Here is a 19,160-nt window from a genome sequence, read left to right as displayed (position 1 = left end):
GCGCGATGACGTCATCCCGCTAGTCTTACGCTCTGACGTCACCGGGCAGCGTGGGGCCGATCCGCGCATGGGGACGTCACGCGCGTTGTACGCGTCTACGTCATCGCGCTCTGGCTCCTTCGCGCGCGATGACGTCACCGCGAGATTAATGGTGACGTCACCGCGCAAGCGACACTTCCGTTGGCGAGGCGGCATCGTGCGGGGGTCGTGACGTCACCGCGCACGGGCTCCCCCAGTTCAGCGGCGACGTCACGAGCGCGAGCGCGGAACGGTGACGTCAGCGCGTACGACTAGCGTGATGACGTCATCTCGCACTGCCTCTTCCGTGCGCGGTGACGTCAGCGCGCGCTGAGTAATGGTGGTTGCGTGAAGGCCGCAACATCTTCAGCAACATCATCATTATTAGCAACTACAACATCATCATCAGCAACAACATTATCAACAACAGTATCAGCAACAACATCAACATTATTATCAACAACATCATCAACAACAGCAACATCAAGAACGCCATCACCACCATCATCACCACCACCATCACCACCACATCACCACCATCACGATGATCGTGACGCTGAAGACGCTCCAGCAGAAGACATTCCGTGTGGAGATCGAGGGGACGAAAACGGTGAGAGGATGGCATCGCTACCACCATCAACATCATTACCAACATCACCACCACCACCATCATAAACAACATCAATACCTACATCTTCAACACCATCACTACATTATCATCACCACCATCAACATCATCAACAACATCAACATCATCAACAACACCACTACCAACATGATCACCAACAGCATCAACACCTACACCATCACTGCCATCAACACCATTAACATTATCACCATCAACACCATCACTACCATCACCTCCTTCAACACCAACATCGTCAACACCATTACTACATACATCATCGCTATCAACATCACCACCTACACCATCACTACCATCAACACCATTAACATTACCACCATCAACACCATCACTGCCATCGCCATCATTATCTACATCACTACCATCACCTCCATCATCACCTACATCACCAACATCGTCAACACCATTACTACATACTCGCTATCACCAACATCACTACCTACAACAACACCTACACCATCACTACCCTCAACACCATCAACATCATCACCATCAACATCACTACCATCTACATCATCAACATCATCACTATCACCATTAACATCATCAACACCTACACCATCAACATCACTACCATCAACATAATCACCATCACCACCTACATCGACAGCATCACAAACACCACCATCACCTACATCAACACTAACACCATCACCATCATCACCTACATCATCAGCTACATCATCATGACCATCACCTTCATCACAAACACCAACACCATCACCACCTACATCATCAACATCATCACCACCATCAATATCATCACCACCACTAACATCAATATCATCACTAGCAGCATAAACATCAGCAATAACATCGCCACCACTTACATCAACAACACCACTAACATCAACATCACTATTGATGTAACTAGCATAACTACGATCAGGATCACCATTAATACCATCACCAACAACATCAACAGCAGCAACATAGTTGGAATCACGTGCGCAGTAATCATGCCTAACATCATCAGCCAAATATAGACACAGACACTCACACACTGACACAGATACTCACACAGATACTCACACACAGACACTCTCACAGACACTCACACACTGACACAGATACTCACACAGATACTCACACACAGACACTCTCACAGACACACACTGACACAGATACTCACACACTGACACTCACACACTGACACTCACTCACACAGACACTCACTGACACTTACAGACACTCACACACTGACACAGATACTCACACACAGACACACACACTGACACTCACTCTCACAGATACTCACACACAAACACACAGACACTCATTCTCACAGACACACACTCACACACAGACACTCATTCTCACAGACACTCACACACTGACACAGATACTCACACACAGACACTCACACACTGACACTAACACACTCAAACACAGACACTCACACACTGACACTCACACACTGACACTCACTCTTACAGACACTCACACAGACACTCACTCACACACAGACACTTACACACTGACACAGATACTCATACAGATACTCACACACAGACACTCACACGCTGACACTCCCACAGATACTCACACACACAGATACTCACACTCACACACTGACACTCACACACTGACACTCACACACTCACACAGATACTCACACTCACACACTGACACTCACACACTCAAACACAGACACTAACACACTCAAAACAGATACTCACACACAGACACTCACACACTGACACTCACACACTGACACTCTCACAGACACTCACACACACAGACACTCACGCACTCACAGACACTCACACACTGACACAGATACTCACACAGACACTCAGACAACAACAACCGCCATTCGCCACTAAGTGGCGGTGACGTCACCACGACGCTTGTGCCAGGCCATGTGCACCTTGAGGCCACGTGAAGTGTCGAACGCCCGCTGGCAGGAGGTCACGGGGCAGACCCAGGTGCCACGGGTCGACTGACTGAGATGACCGAGATGACTGGCTGATGCACCACCAGTGCCCCCTACTGTACCAACTTGCTGTGCTTTAGCCACCCGGCGCTCCGCTCGTTGCTGTGAGCGTCGCTCCTCCGCCCTCCGTTGTTGTTGGAGGGCGACTGCCTCCAACTACCCAGTAGCGTCCTTCACGAGCCTCCTCCACAGAGACCGATCTTGACACCGCTGGTACCGATCATCGGCAAGTCCACTCAGCTCCACGTCCTCCTGTATCACATCACTCCATCTCTTCTCTAGCCCGTGCCGCGCCCGTTTCTCCCCCTAGATCCGGCCGAAAAAAAGCTGTTTAGGCACGTGTTGACTGGGCATGCGGGCTACATGACTCAGTCAACGCAGCCTTGCCTGCCGGAGGAGCTCACCGATGGGACTTTAAAGGATTTGTAAGCTCTTCACACAATCCAGCCTGGTTAAACCCAGGATGGATTATAGGCAAGCCAGCCTAAATATTTCTAACTGCCGAAGATGTTTCATTAGGGGGGTCTACATTTTGCAAGCGTAGAGAAGGGAGGGAATTACTGTGGCCGAGAAGATCCGAAGCTTCGTGCGGAGCGACAGACCAGGTAGCTTCTACACAGCGTTACGCAACCGATGAAAAGATAATGCCGCTCGATCAGCTCCATGGTAGGTCCTGGTGTCAAGGATATTGGCCTGTGGCTGTTCCGTCACTAGATAGTCCAGCAGATGTTTTTGCTTGGACCCGGCATGCATCCATGATGTTGTGTGGATGTGCCGATGCCAGAACGGCGTGTTGGTAATTACAAGCCCATGGGCTGCACAAAAATCTAGCAGCCTCCTACCTTTGTTATTGAGCTGATCTGGCCCATGCCTTCCAATCACTCCAGACCAGGTTCCAGCATCATGACCAACTCGGGCATTAAAGTCGCCCAACAGGGTGTCTCGAGGGGCAACTTTAGCTAGCACCTGTGACAGGAGGTCATAGAAGGCATCTGACTCATCAGCCTTGCCTGCATCCCTCCAATGATGTTTATCTTCGGTGGGGGCAAAAGTAACCACGACCACCACTCCTTGCCTCTGGTTGATGGGAAGGCGAGCACAAAGTAGCCTGGGGCTAACAGTTTCCCACACCTCACTGCCACGGTCCCACGCTGTCTTCATTTTTTTGTTGAAAAGAAGAGCCACTCCCTGTTGTTTGGCACTCTCCTGCCCCGAGTAGAGGATTGTCCACCCCTCATGGTGGCAGGAACCAGAGCTGCTACACTGGACCTCCTGAATACCACGGAGATCCAGGCAGTACCGGTCAAGCTCCTGACAGAGGAGTGGCAGCCTCTTCTCCGCAGTGAGCATTCGAACATTCCACGTGGCCACCCGCAGTGGCTTTTTGCTGTTTCTGGAGGAATCCCGGGGGTAAGGATTCAATCTCCGGGCTCCGCCAAATGAGGTTTCGCCAGGAGACATCATAGATTCCTGTCCACCCGAGGCCTTAGGCACAAGCTTAGTTAGATATTTTTTTCGTGGTAATTAATTGGATGTGGGGCGATTGACAGCTCCTCGCACCTGTCAGGAGCCCCCTTTGGCTGCTGTGGTGGCTACAAATGCCATGAGAGGAATGGCTAATCGAAATTGGCCCTCCCTCCATGGCACTGCTCACCACAGCGCTGCCGTCCGGCACCAACGAGGAGGGGGGTTGTTTTGCCGGACACACAGCCTATACCACACACAGGCTGTACTACACACAACCTGGAACACACACAGCCTGAATGACATACACACAATAACAACAACCGCCATTCGCCACTGAGTGGCGGTGACGTCACCACGATGCTTGTGCCAGGTTATGTGCACCTTGAGGCCACATTGAAGTGTCAAATGCCCGCTGGCAGGAGGTCACGGGATGGACCCAGGTGCCACGGGTCGACTGACTGAGATGAGTGGCTGATGCACCACCTGTGCCCCCTACTGTGCCAACTTGTTGTGCTTTAGCCACCCGGTGCTCCGCTCGTTGCTGTGAGCGTCGCTCCTCCGCCCTCTGTTGTTGTTGGAGGGCGACTGCCTCCAACTGCCCAGTAGCGTCCTTCACGAGCCTCCTCCACAAAGGTGGATTTTGACACCGCTGGTACCAGTCATCGGCAAGTCCACTCAGCTCCACGTCCTCCTGTACCACATCACTCCATCTCTTCTCGAGCCCGTGCCGCGCCCGTTTAGCCCCCTCGATCCGGCCGAACAAAAGCTGTTTGGGCATGCGATGATTGGGCATGCGGGCTACATGGCCTAGCCAAGGCAGCCTTGCCTGCCGGAGGTGCTCACCGATGGGACTTTGTCCAGATCTTTCGAGGATTTATGAGCTCACGCATTCCAGCCTGGTTAAACCCAGGATTCATTGTAGGCAGGCCAGCCTAAATGTTTCTAACCGGCGAAGATGTTCCATTAGGGGGGTCCACGTTTCGCAAGCGTAGAGAAGGCAGGGAATGACTGTGGCCGAGAAGACCCGAAGCTTCGTGCGGAGCGACAGACCAGGTATCTTCTACACAGCGTTACGCAACCGATGAAAAGATAATGCCACTCGACTGATTCGGAGTGAGACCTCTGCTGTTCAACCGGAGCCGGTCATGAGCACACTGCTCAGGTATGGGAAACTCTCCACTCTCTCCACAACTGCTCCATCACAGATTGGGAGTTGTGGGGGTAGATTGCCCGATGGTACAAAATACCCAGGCAGGTGCTTCGTTTTGGTGGGGCTGATGGTAAGGCCCCACCTCTTAGTGGCACACTCCAGCTTCAGCAGCAGCGCCTCCAACTCCTCCTCTGAGTGAGCTGCAATTACCAGATCGTCGGCATACATAACGTGGTTAACCAATAGGGAGCCATCCCTTGACCGCACCCGGGCATCGATCAGCCTCCCATTGTATCTGTACCAGATGGAAATTCCCCCGGTACAGCTGCTGAAGGCTTCACGAACTCCGTGGTCGAAATAGATGTTAAATAATGTTGGAGCCAGAGGACATCCCTGTTGCACCCCAAGGTGTATAGGGAATGGCTCTGACTCCCGGCCACGTAGTTTTACCCAGGCCTGCTCACCATCATGAAGGTCCTTTATGAGCGTGAGCAGAGGGTCAGGGACTCCAAAACCACAACGAACAACCCAGAGCACAGGCATATTGATGGTATCATAGGCCTTGACGAGGTCAATGAAGCAGAGATGTAGGTCTTGTTGGAATTCCCTACACCTCTGCTGTAGCAGACGGACAGAAAATATGGCTCAATCTTAACTTTGGAGCTTTCGTGACTGCAGGAATTATTCTTTGGTTCTTTCGGTAAAGTCACGTATAAAGAAAAAATAATAAATTAAATAATAGCATACGACGTTTCGATTGCAACACAAGCAATCATCATCAGGTATAGTGAAATAGCGACATAATATCTAACCAGAAAAAATTGTAGACAGACATATAAGCAGACAGATATCACCAAGATACACCGAGCGGGCAACACAGGTTGATGGGAAGGCAAGCCCAAAGTAGCCTAGGGCTTACAGCTTCCCACACCTCACCGCCATGCTCCCATGCCTCCCTGTTGTTTGGCAGTCTCCTGTCCCGAGTAGAGGACTGTCCACCCCTCATGGTGGCAGGAGTCAGAACCGGTCCACCAGACCCCATGAATGCCACAGAGATCCAGGCAGTACCGGTCCAGCTCCCGACAAAGGAGTGGCAGCCTCTCCTCCACAGTGAGCGTTCGAACATTCCACGTGGCCACACGAAGTGGTTTTTGTTTCTGGAGGAGCCCTGAGGGTAAAGATTCAATCTCCTGGCTCCGCCCATTGGGGTTTGGCCAGGAGACGTCATGGTCGCCTGTCTCCCCGGGGCCTCCGGCACAAGCTATTAGTTACATAGTTAATTCGTGGTTTAGTGGTAATGAATTGAAGGTGGAGGGGTTACCAGCCCCTCGCACCCGTCCAGAGCCCCTGTTTAGCCACTGTGGTGGTCACAGACGCCATGAGGGGAGAGGGCCAATGCCCATTGGCCCTCTCCCCACAGTACTGTCCACGACAGAGTTGCCCGTCCGGCACCGCGAGGAGGTAGGGGGTTGTTTTGCCGGAAACACACAGCCTGTATCACACACACACTCACACAGCCTGTACCACACACACACACACAGCCTGTACACACACACACAGAGACCCACATCCTCACCACTGCTCACCGTGCCCCTCCCCCCAGGTGCGGGAGCTCAAGGTGAGGATTGAGGAGGAGCGAGGCAGTGAGGCCTTCCCAGCCGACTCCCAGAAGCTCATCTACGCCGGTACTACCTACTCACCTACCTACTCATCTACCTACTCACATACCTACTCACCTGCTCACCTACCTACTCACCTACCTACTCACCTACTCACCTACCTACTCACCTAGCTACTCACCTGCTCACTTACCTGGTCACCTACCTACTCACCTACCTACTCACCTAGCTACTCACCTGCTCACTTACCTGGTCACCTACCTACTCACCTACCTACTCACCTACCTACTCACCTACCTACTCAACTACCTACTCGCCTACCTACTCACCTGCTCACATAATTGCTTACCTACTGACCTCCCTATTCACTTACTCACTTACCTATTCACCTACTAACCTCCCTATTCACCTACTCACCTATTCACCTACTTACTACCTTCTGCCTACTCACCTACATCCGTACTCACCCACTCGCTTACCCACTCGCTTACCCACTCGCTTATCTACTTACCTCCCTCTGCACCTACGCACCAACCCACCCACTCACCTACCCACTCGCCTGTTCCCCCCTGTTTGCCTCTAGCAGGCTGTTAGTGGCAGGTTCTGTAGTGAGACGCTGGCGGTGAGACACCGGCTCGTACCCTTGACGTGTGCTGTCTGTCTCCCTCTCTCTGTGTGTGACCCCAGGTAAGATTCTGAGCGATGAGTCTGCAGTCTGTGACTACAACATTGACGAGAAGAGCTTCGTGGTCGTCATGGTAACCAAGGTGAGATACCCATAGAAACCGGGGTGAGGTACCCATAGCAACTGGGGTGAGATACCCATAGCAACCAGGGTGAGGTACCCATAGCAACCTGAATGTGGGCCCATTAGCAACCGGGGTGTGGTACCCATAGCAACTGGGGTGAGATACCCATAGCAACCGGGGTGAGGTACCCATAGCAACCAGAATGTGGTCCCATTAGCAACTGGGGTGAGGCACCCATAGCAACCGAGGTGAGATACCCATAGCAACTTGAATGTGGGCCCATTAGCAACCGGGGTGTGGTCCTCATAGCAACCGGGGTGAGGCACCCATAGCAACCGGGGTGAGGTATGGCTAGAAGGTGTCCATGGTGATGTTGACCATGATGTTGATATTGATGGTGATGGTCATGTTGATGTTGATGGTGATGGTCATGTTGATGGTGGTGATGTTGATGGTGGTGATGATGATGTTGATGTCTCCTATTCCCCCTCCCTCCCTTCTCCCCCTCTCTCCTCCCCCCTCAGCCCAAGCCAGCCCCTCCCCCCATCCCCCCGGCCCCCACCGAAGCCCCTCCCCCCATCCCCCCAGCCCCGGCAACCACCCCGGCAACCACCCCCCCGGCCACGCCCACCCCTGGGCCGGCCACGCCAACCACGCCCATACAAGGGCAGGCCACGCCTACCCCGGCCACGCCCACCCCCACCCCGGCCACACCCCCCGCTACCCTCGAAGAAAAAGAGGCAGGGCCCGAAGTGGTGGAGGCCACGCCCACGGGGGAGGGGCCTGGGGTGGGGGAGGCCACGCCCCCAGGGGAGGAGGCCACGCCCCCCGGGGAGGAGGAGCAGGAGGTGGCTGGGAGGTGAGAGCTCATTACTATGCATGCGGACGTGGTCAAGCTTCATTTATGTTCATGAGGGTTGGGCGTGGTCACTTGTTATTCATATTCGTGAGGGTGGGAGTGTTGATGGTGATGTTGATGGCGGTGATGGTGATGTTGATGTCGATGGTGATGTTGATGGTGATGTTGATGGTGGTGATGGTGATGTCGATTGTGATGTTGATGGTGATGTTGATGGTGATGTTTATGGTGATGTTGATGGTGATGTTGATGTCGATGGTGATGTCGATGGTGATGTTGATGGTGGTGATGGTGATGTTGATGGTGATGTTGATGGTGATGTTGATGGTGATGTTTATAGTGGTGATGGTGATGTTGATGGTGATGTTGATGGTGATGTCGATGGTGATGTTCATGGTGATGTTGAGGGTGATGTTGAGGGTGATGTTTATGGTGGTGATGGTGATGTTGATGGTGATAGCGATGGTGATAGCGATGGTGATAGCGATGGTGATGTCGATGGTGATAGCGATCGTGTTTTTGATGGTAATGTTGTTGATGGTGATAGCGATTGTGATGTTGATGGTGATGTTGATGTTGCAGTGATATTGGAAATCAAAACCTGGCAAAGGAGGCTGCATCGGCTCTAGGTAAAATTAATAATACCACCATCATCAACATCATCACCACCATCACCACCACCATCAGCACCACCATCAGCACCACCATCAACATTACCATCAGCACCACCATCAACATTACCATCAACACCACCACCACCATCAACATCACCATCAACACCACAATCATCAAAATCACCATCAACGTCACCATCATCAACGTCACCATCAACAACACCATCATCACAAACATCACCACCATAATCATCATCATCACCACCACCATCACTACTGTCTGTGTGTGTCTCTGGCTCTGCAAGTGTCTCTGTGTATATCTGTGCATCTCAGTGGGTTTCTGTGTATCTCTGTGTGTCTCTGTGTGTCTCTGTGAGTATCTCTGTGTCTCTGTGTGTCTCTCTGAGTATCTCTGTGTGTCTGTGTCTCTGTAAGTGTCTCTGTGTGTCTCTGTGTGTTTGTGAGTCTATCTGTCTATCTGTGTGTGTCTCTGTATCTCTGTGTGTCTGTGTGTCTCTGTGAGTATCTCTGTATGTCTGTGTCTCTGTGGCTCTGTAAGTGTATCTGTGTGTCTCTGTGAGTGTTTCTGTGTATTGCTTTGTGTCTGTGTGTGTCTCTGTGGCTTTGTGAGTGTCTCTGTGTGTCTGTGAGTGTATGTGTGTGTCTGTGTGTCTCCGTGGCTCTGAGTATCTGTGGCTCTGTGAGTATTGCTGTGTATCTCTGTGTGTGTCTCTGTATCTCTGTGTGTCTCTGTGTGTCTGTGAGTGTATGTGTGTGTCTGTGTGTCTCTGTCGCTCTGTGAGTGTCTCTGTGTGTCTGTGTATGTCTCGGCGAGTGTCTGCATTTCTCTGTGTGTCTCGATGTGTCTACATTTGTCTCTCTGTCTCTGCGAGTGTTTGTGTCTCTGCGAGTGTCTGTGTGCCTCCGTGTGGCTCTGTGTGGCTCCGTGTGTCCCCGTGTGTCTCTGCATCTCTGTAAGTGTCTCTGTGTTTCTCTTTGCGAGTGTCTCTGTGTGTCTCTGTGTGTATCTGTGTGTATCTGTGTGTATGTGTGTCTCTGTGTTTCTCTTGGCGAGTGTCTCTGTGTGTGTCTGTGTGTGTCTGTGTGTGTGTCTCTGTGTGTCTCAGTGACTGGCCAGGCCTATGAACAGATGGTACAAGAGATGGTGTCTATGGGATATGAAAGATCCAAAGTCGTGTCTGCTCTGAGGGCAAGCTACAACAACCCAGACAGAGCGGTGGAATACCTGCTTACGGTACTCACTCGCTCATAGACTCACTCACTCATCGACTCGCTCATACACTCACTCGCTCATAGACTCACTCATACACTCACTCGCTCATAGACTCACTCGCTCATAGACTCACTCGCTCATAGACTCACTCATAGACTCACTCGCTCATAGACTCACTCATAGACTCACTCGCTCATAGACTCACTCATACACTCACTCGCTCATAGATTCACTCATAGACTCACTCACTCATAGACTCACTCATACACTCACTCGCTCATAGACTCACTCATAGACTCACTCACTCATAGACTCACTCACTCATAGACTCACTCATAGACTCACTCATAGACTCACTCACTCATAGACTCACTCATACACTCACTCACTCATAGACTCACTCATAGACTCACTCACTCATAGACTCACTCATAGACTCACTCACTCATAGACTCACTCACTCATAGAATCACTCACTCGCTGAGCTTCCCGTCTCTCCCCGAGTCTTCCCGTCTCTCCCCGAGTCTCCCCACATCTCCCCAAGTCTCTCTGCGTCTCCCCAAGTCTCTCTGCGTCTCCCTGTGTCTCCTCATGTCTCCCCGAGTTTCCCCGTCTCTCCCCGAGTCTCCCCGCATCTCCCCAAGTCTCTCTGCGTCTCCCTGTGTCTCCTCATGTCTCCCCGAGTCTCCCCGTCTCTCCCCGAGTCTCCCCGCATCTCCCCAAGTCTCTCTGCGTCTCCCTGTGTCTCCTCATGTCTCCCCGAGACTCCCCGTGACTCCCTGGTTCTCCTCGCGTCCGCAGGGCATCCCAGGTTCTTCGGGATCAGCTCCGGAATCCGTTCATGCTGTGGCTCCGTCTCTTACCGTGGATGTCCCCACGGATCCCACCACCACCTCCTCCACCTCCACTGCCACCACAACCACCTCCTCCTCAACCACCTCCTCAACTCCCTCAACCACCACCACCACCACCTCCTCAACCTCAACGCCTGCAGCAGCAGCAGCAGCTTCACAGCCTTTACCCCAACGGAGACAGAACACAGGTGATGGTGGTGTTAATGTTGATGGTGTTGATAGTGGTGATGGTGATGTGTGTTTGGTGTCTTTGTGTGAGTGGTACAGGCAGTGTGTGTTTGTCCTTGACCCTCTGCTCACGATCATTCAAGATGGTGAGCAGACCCGGATTAAACTACGTGGCCGGGAGTCGGAGCCATTCCCTTTACACCTTGGGGTGCGACAGGGATGTCCTCTGGCTCTCACATTATTTAACATCAATTTTGACCACGTAGTTCGTCAAGCCTTCAATAGCTGTATCGGAGGAATTTCCATTTGGTACAGATACAATGGGAGGCTGATCGATGCCCGGGTGCGGTCAAGGGATGGCTCCCTATTGCTCAACCATGTTATGTATGCCGATGAACTGGTAATTAATGCTCACTCAAAAGAGGAGTTGCACGCGCTGCTGCTGATGGGGCAGTTGTGGAGAGAGTGGAGAGTTTCCCATACCTTGGCAGTGTGCTCATGACTGGCTCCGGTTTAACAGCAGAGGTCTCACTCCGAATCAGTCGAGCAGCAATATCTTTTGATCGGTCGCGCAACGCTGTGTGTAAGCTACCTGGTCTATCGCTCCGCATGAAGCTTCAGGTCTTCTTGGCCACGGTCATTCCCTCCCTTCTCTACGCTTGCGAAACGTGGACCCCCCTAATGGAACATCTTCGCCGGTTAGAAACATTTAGGCTGGCCTGTTTACGATCCATCCTGGGTTTACCCAGGCTGGATTGTGTGAGGAGCTCACAAATCCTTGAAAGATCTGGACAAAGTCCCATCGGTGAGCTCCTCCGGCAGGCAAGGATGCATTGGCTGGGTCATGTAGCCCGCATGCCCAGCCACCGCATACCTAAACAGCTTTTGTTCGGCCGGATCGAGGGGGCTAAACGGGCGCGGCACGGGCTAGAGAAGAGATGGAGTGATGTGGTACAGGAGGACGTGGAGCTGAGTGGACTTGCCGATGACTGGTACCAGCGGTGTCAAGATCGGCCTCTGTGGAGGAGGCTCGTGAAGGACGCTACTGGGCAGTTGGAGGCAGTTGCCCTCCAACAACAACGGAGGGCGGAGGAGCGATGCTCACAACAATGAGCAGAGCGCCGGGTGACTGAAGTATCAGCCAGTCGTCTCAGTCGATCTGTGGCATCTGAGTCTGCCCCGTGACCTCCTGCCAGCGGGCGTTCGACACTTCACATGGCCTCAAAGTGCACATGGCCTGGCACAAGCGTCGTGGTGACGTCAACGCCACTTAGTGGCGAATGGCGGTTGTTGGGTGTGTTACACGCTGTGTGTGGTACAGGCTCTATGTAGGGAATTCCAACAGGACCTACATCTCTACTTTATTGACCTGGTCAAGGCCTATGATACCATCAGTAGATCTGGGCTCTGGGTTGTTCTTCGTTCTTTCACAGTCCCTGGCTCTGCTCACAATCATTAAGGACCTTCATGATGGTAGGCAGGGCTGGGTAAAATTACGTTACCGGGAGTCGTAGTCATTTCCTGTTCACCTTTGGGTGTGACAGGGATGTCCTCTGGCTCCCACATTATTTAACATCTATTTCAACCACGTTCGTGAAGCCTATGTCTGTACCAGTAAAATTTCCATCTGGTACAGGTACAATTGGAGGCTGATCGATGCCCGGGTGCGGTCAAGGGATTGCTCCCTATTGGTCAGCCACGCTGATTGTATGCTGATCATCTTGTGATTGCTGCATTGGAGGCTCTGCTGCTGATCCTGGAGCGTGCCACTAAGAGGCATTCCTACAATCCATTCTGGGTTTAAACAGGCTGGATTGTGTGAGGAGCCCACAAATCCTTGAAATATCTGGACACATTCCCATTATTGAGCTGCTCCGGCAGGCAAGGCTGCGTTGGCTGGGTTATGTAGCCTGCATGCCCAGCCACCGCATGCCCAAGCAGTTTTTGTTCGGCCGGATCGAGGGGGCTAAACGGGCATGGCACGGGCTAGAGAAGAGATGGAGTGATGTGGTACAGGAGGACGTGGAGCTGAGTGTTCTTGCCAACGACTGGTACCAGCGGTGTCAAGATCGGCCTCTGTGGAGGAGGCTGGTGAAGGATGCTACTGGAAAGTTGGAGGCAGTCGCCCTTCAGCAACAACGGAGGGCAGATGAGCGACACAATAATGAGCAGGGCGCCGGGCGGCTAAAACACAGCAAGTTGGCACAGTAGGGAGCACAGCTGATGCATCTACCAGTCATCTCACTCAGTCAACCCATGGCACATGCAGCGTCTGTCCCGTAATCTCCCGTTACACTTCACGTGATGGTGATGATATCACCATCACTTAGTGGCGAATGGCGGGTATTGGTTGTGGTGGTGATGATAGTGGTGGTGTTGGTGATATTGATGGTGATGTTGATGGTGGTGATGTTGAAGGTGGTGGTGATGGTGGTGTTGACAGTGATGGTGGTGGTGTTGGTGGTGATGTTGATTTTGGTGGTGGTCATGGTGTCCCACTCCAGCCGCATCGAATCCTCTGGAGTTCCTGCGCTCCCAGCCCCAGTTTCAGCAGATGAGGGTGGTTCTGCAGCAGAATCCCTCCCTGCTCCCCGCTCTGCTGCAGCAGCTGGGACGGGAAAATCCCCAACTCCTGCAGGTACCCTGCCCCAGTCTCCCCACATCTCTCCGTGTCTCCCCGCACCTCCTCACGTCGCCCCGCGTTTCCCCGAGTTTTCCCGAGTTTTCCCGTGTCTCCCCGTGTCTCCCTGAGTTTCCCCGTGTCTCCCCGCACCTCTCCGCCATAAAGGAGGAGGCTCTAGCTCTGTTGCATGCAAATCAGTTACAATGCCAATGCGTAGATCATCGTCATTTATCTTCTATAGACATACGCTAAGAGACTTTGTTCCTGTAACGCTCTGCCCTCTAATTGGCTGGTTGGTCGTGGTGACGTCACGCGCTGCAACCAATCGGCGCTTTCGACGGGTCTCCTTAACGCAATTTTACTGAGCAACCATCGCACAGGCTGGCTGGCTCCTTGCTGAGCGTTCCGTCACGTAGCACACACGACCCGTGAACGCGGCAAGACGCCCTGCGACGTTATTTGCCACGCACCACCATCATCACTCATTACGAGCGGTCCCCACCTTACGAGCCGGTTCTGTTCCCGAGGCCCGTTCATTGGCCCAACTGATCGTAAGTGGACAACACCCATTGGGCGAAAGCGCCGCCACTTACGACAACGCGGAGAAAACGCATCCCGTGCAAAAACAAACTGCGCCAATAAACAACTTGCAAACGCCTCCTCACACCGACGGAACGAACCGCCCAACTGCGATCCTGTAATGAGTCCTCACGTCACCGCTGGGACTGCGCATGTGTTGAGGGTGTGTGTACGCGCTTGCACGCGTAGTGAGTCCAACTGAGTCATAGACATTGTCTTGGGAGAAACACTTTCACCAACTCAACACAACATAACAACATAACACAACCTACACTTGGGTGTTGAATGCCCATCTAGCCACACTACGGCAGACCAATAGACACGGTTCGCTATCCCGGCCCGGACCACGAGCTGGGTCCCGGACCGCGTGGCTGGAGGCTTCTTCAACCCGCCGTGGATCTTCTTCACCAGCGACACGAAGAACCCCGAGCCCCTCACGGGCCCCCCGTTATGTCGGCCTGGGCTGGGGCTGGCTCCGCCCCTCGCCCCGCCCACCTTCTAGATCTCTCGAGCTCTTTCCCGAAGGCTCCTGAGAGCTCCTTTAGACCACGTGACCGCCCAGCGGCCCCCATCCACCGGTGGCACCCCTCCAATAGCATCCGGTGACGTGTCGGCAGGTCAACCGGCGTATCGTGCCAAAACGTAACCCTGGCTGGCTGACGCTCCCTCTCGCTCCCTCACCGTGAGCCCGCACCGCACACTGTACGTGATGCCTCCGTGCTGACCAGCGCTCACCCAAGCCCCGCTAGGGCTGGTACCACGCCCAGTAAGCGGGCTGCACTTAATGCCAACACAACATCCGCCGTGGCTTCGTAAGCCCGGCACCACACACAGTGACATTCACAGTCACTACATCTGTGTGTGTTTGTGATTTGTGTCTTGTGTGTCAGGAGCGGTAGTGCAACGCTTAGCGCTACCCAGTTCGATTCCCCCTCGCGCCCAACCCCAGTGACGATTATCTGAACTGCTCCTGGGCTTCCCCTAGGTCGATTCAGCCTCAAATGAGTACCTTGTGTGGTGTGTAGTAAACATCGTTATTGGAGAGACAAAGGCGTGGTCCTGGCCACCCACCCCCTCGTGTGCTGTGCCGGCCTTCATTAGGAGCTGCTCGCTAACAGCGCTCGCCCCGACAGTCTGTTAAGGCGATACGGGGGATCTTTGTGTGTGCACGTGTGAAAGTGAGTTTCTGTGTGTGTGTATGTGTGTGTGTATGTGTGTGTCTGTGTGTGTCTATGTGTCTTTGGAACAGACCCCCTTTGTAAAATCCTCACTGAAGTTCCATGGGTTGCTGCTCGTTATTATGATCATCACAGCGCGTGTTTGCATTGTCCTTGTACTGGACACCACTCGGCGTAGTTCTCTGGTCTAACTCTCTCCGCTGTCTCCGCCCGTAGCAAATCTCCCAGCACCAGGAGCAGTTCATCTCCATGCTGAACTCTCCCAGCGACGGGGGCGGCGGTGATGGAGACGATGGCGATGATGGCGATGATGGCGGTGATGGCGATGGACTGGGAGGTGCGGCGGGGAGTGGAGGCGGTGGAGTGAATTACATCCAAGTCACGCCCCAGGAGAAAGCAGCGATAGAGAGGGTAAGAGACTTGCCGGGGAGACTCGGGGATGGTGATGATGCTGATGATGCTGATGATGATGTTGCATACTTGACCTCTCCCTCTAGCTGCGGTGTAGGTCAGGCTACCTGGGTGAGTGATACCTTTACCTCTGTGGAATGGTGTGGTGTGTTGTGGTACGGTGTGGTGTGTGTGGTGTGGTGCGGTGAGCAGCTGAAGGATCTGGGCTTCCCAGAGGGGCTTGTAGTCCAGGCGTACTTCACTCACTCTCTCCCTCCACCTGTGTGTTGTGTGGTGTGTGTGGTGCGGTGTGTGTGTGGTGCGGTGTGTGTGGTGTGGTTGTGTGTGGTATTGTACGGTGTGGTGTGTGTGGTGTGTGCGGTGTGGTGCGGTGAGCAGCTGAAGGATCTGGGCTTCCCAGAGGGGCTCGTAGTCCAGGCGTACTTCGCCTGTGAGAAGAATGAGAACATGGCCGCCAATTTCCTGCTCCAGCAGCAGGGAGATGGGGATGACTAGCGGGGTGCTGAGGGGGGTGCTGAGGGGGGTGCTGGGGGGGTGCTGGGGGGGTGCTGAGGGGGGTGCTGAGGGGGGTGCTGAGGGGGGTGCTGAGGGGGGTGCTGAGGGGATCGAGGGTGGGACTCAGAGCGCTAAGGGTACTTATGGGGGACTGGGGGGCGGAGGAGAGAGGGGGGGGGGGGAGAATTACCCCCTCTAAAGACCCCTACAGAGACCCCTACAGCGACCCCTAAACTCCCCTACAGAGACCCCTACAGAAACCCCTATACTCCCCTACAGAAACCCCTATACTCCCCTACAGAAACCCCTATACTCCCCTACAGAAACCCCTATACTCCCCTACAAGAACCCCTACAGCGACCCCGACAGAAACCCCTATACTCCCCTACATAGACCCCTACAGAGACCCCTACAGCGACCCCGACACAAACCCCTATACTCCCCTACAAGAACCCCTACAGAGACATCTATAGGGGAGCCCTATACTTACTTACAAGGACCCCTAAAGGGACCCCTAAGGACCCCCTAGAGTGATGCCCATGGATGATTTGAGACTCCTAGACCCCTGTAGATCTCAACAGGGACCCCTATGGATAACCCCATCACTGTGGTTACCCTCACTGTGGTTACCATCAACGTGGTTACCATCTCCATGGTTACCATTGACGTGGTTACCATAAGTGTGGTTATGTGTGGGGTCCTTGGATTGTTAATCACCATGACAACCACAACAATAACCACGACAACAAATACCATCACCACAACCACCAAAAACCACAACCACACCAACCACCAAAACTACCGCAGCCGCCACAACAACCACCACAACCACCTAAACCACAAGAACCCACCACCACAACCACGACTACAACCATCCCAACCACAACTACCACCACAACAACTACCACCACAACAACTACCACCACAACCACGAAAACCACCAAAAACACAACCACCACAACCAACAACAACTGACAACCACCACCACAACCATTGATGATGATGGATGTATGAGTAGTAGTGGTTGTGATGGTGGTGATGATAGTGGTAGTAGTGGTGGTTGTAGTTATTGTGGTTGTGATGATGATGATAGTAGTGGTTGTGGTAATAGTGGTTGTGGTAGTAGTGGCTGTCACACTGCATGTTGATTCTCGTGGCTGTGAAGTTCAAAAGATTTTAATAAAAATATTTCACCCCGTGTCTCCCTGGGTCTCTGTGTATCTCTATGGGCCTATGTGTCTCACGGTGTCATTATGGGTCTGTCTCCCTGTGTCTGTGTGTATCTCTGGGTTTCTGTGTATTTCTATGGGTCTCTGTGTATCTCTATGGGTCTCTGTGGGTCTCTATGAGCCTATGTGTCTCACGGTGTTTTTATGGGTCTGTGTGTCTCCCTGTGTCTGTGTGTATCTTCCTGTATCTCTGTGGGTCTCTGTGTATCTTCCTGTCTCTCTATGTGCCTCTGCGTCTCTATGGGCCTCTGTGTAACTCTATGGGTCTCTGTGTATCTCTATGGGTCTCTGGGTCTCTATGGGCCTATGTGTCTCACGATGTTTTTATGGGTTTCTGTGTGTCTCACTGTGTGTGTATCTCTGTGGGTATTTGTATCTTCCTATATCTTTGTGCCTCTGTGTCTCTGTGTAACTCTATGGGTCTCTGTATATCGATCTCTGTATCTATATTGGTCTGTGTGTATCTTTCTTATTGGGTGCAATTGTGAACAGCCATATCAGACATTACTACATCTAATCGGCATATAATCCATGGGTCACTGCAGGACCAAAGTCCCAGCACAACAAGGCGTGTGATGAAGTTAGGAGATTTCCACGTGAGCGGCATTTGAACACCTGAAGACCAGATTCGGTTGATCTCGCCGACAATGCGTTCATCAAGGAGGCAGAGTTCCACATCTGGACAGCAGAGTGAAGACGGGAGCTTCTGTCCAGGGAGCAATATGTGCTGGCGACGTGCGGGGGGATGAGGCGTGACTTAGCAGGGTTGTGCATAGCGGCGTCTTTCATAAGGGGGTGGAAGTGTGGCCTGAAGGTTTGTGGGGGGTGGGGGGGGCAGTGGTTGGTGAGCATTTTGTACCAGGGGACTGTGACAGCAGCGACTTGACGACGGTGATGCAGGCTGGGGATGGTGAGTTGCGTGCTGGCGGTGGATGCGTCGACACCAAATTTTTTTGGCGCCTTCCTCTGGATGTTGTGGAGATGGTTGAGGTGAGTTGGTTGGGCGTTCTGTCCAGCACAAAGAAGAGGCATGCTCCATAACACTGCGCACGTGGGCTTTGTAGCCTGTGGCTTGGCCCTCTGCGTCAAGTTTATTGGCCACAGTGCAACCCAGTTCCTGTCCTGCTCCGAGGGAGATGTTGGTGAGATGTTTTGACCGATGTGAGCTTGCTGTCCTTGACCACAGGCACACTTGAGCAGTGTGGTGGAGGTGTAACGCTGTACACGGCCTGATCCGAAATCATCCGAAGACTCAACAGATCATGTTCAGGCAACAGCCACTCTGTCTAGGATGGGGTTACCAGCGTTTTGTTATACCCCCACTATCTCTA

General features: G+C 52.9%; 2 protein-coding genes across 2 annotated transcripts in view; one reads left to right on the top strand and one right to left on the bottom strand.

The window, feature by feature from the left end:
• Positions 1–19,160, bottom strand: part of LOC133361317 (zinc finger protein 91-like) — a gene marked incomplete at its 3' end in the record, with an annotated part of 1,159,662 nt that overhangs the window by 922,225 nt on the left and 218,277 nt on the right. The window lies entirely within an intron of this gene.
• Positions 299–17,802, top strand: LOC133361276 (UV excision repair protein RAD23 homolog B-like). The gene is made up of 10 exons (XM_061580196.1): positions 299–628; positions 6,821–6,902; positions 7,524–7,603; positions 8,110–8,444; positions 9,027–9,073; positions 10,186–10,313; positions 11,094–11,334; positions 13,819–13,952; positions 15,911–16,105; positions 16,484–17,802. The coding sequence occupies exons 1-10, from the start codon at positions 563–565 to the stop codon at positions 16,598–16,600; spliced, it is 1,425 nt and encodes a 474-aa protein (XP_061436180.1). The 5' UTR covers positions 299–562; the 3' UTR covers positions 16,601–17,802.

The sequence above is a fragment of the Lethenteron reissneri genome, chromosome 72, assembly GCF_015708825.2.
Source record: "Lethenteron reissneri isolate LAM-NWPU_2019-01 chromosome 72, ASM1570882v1, whole genome shotgun sequence".
Classification (NCBI taxonomy): Eukaryota; Metazoa; Chordata; class Hyperoartia; order Petromyzontiformes; family Petromyzontidae; genus Lethenteron; species Lethenteron reissneri.
Note: the sequence above shows the minus strand (reverse complement) of the source record. Positions and strands in the feature narration are given on the sequence as shown.

What these genes read in the sequence shown, in the direction of transcription:
- LOC133361276 (XM_061580196.1), top strand. Translation starts at nt 563, where the DNA reads ATGATCGTGACGCTGAAGACGCTCCAGCAGAAGACATTCCGTGTGGAG. An exon ending in AGATCGAGGGGACGAAAACG is followed by an intron (nt 629 to 6,820) that starts GTGAGAGGATGG and finishes CCCTCCCCCCAG; the next exon opens with GTGCGGGAGCTCAAGGTGAG. An exon ending in AAAATCCCCAACTCCTGCAG is followed by an intron (nt 13,953 to 15,910) that starts GTACCCTGCCCC and finishes CTCCGCCCGTAG; the next exon opens with CAAATCTCCCAGCACCAGGA.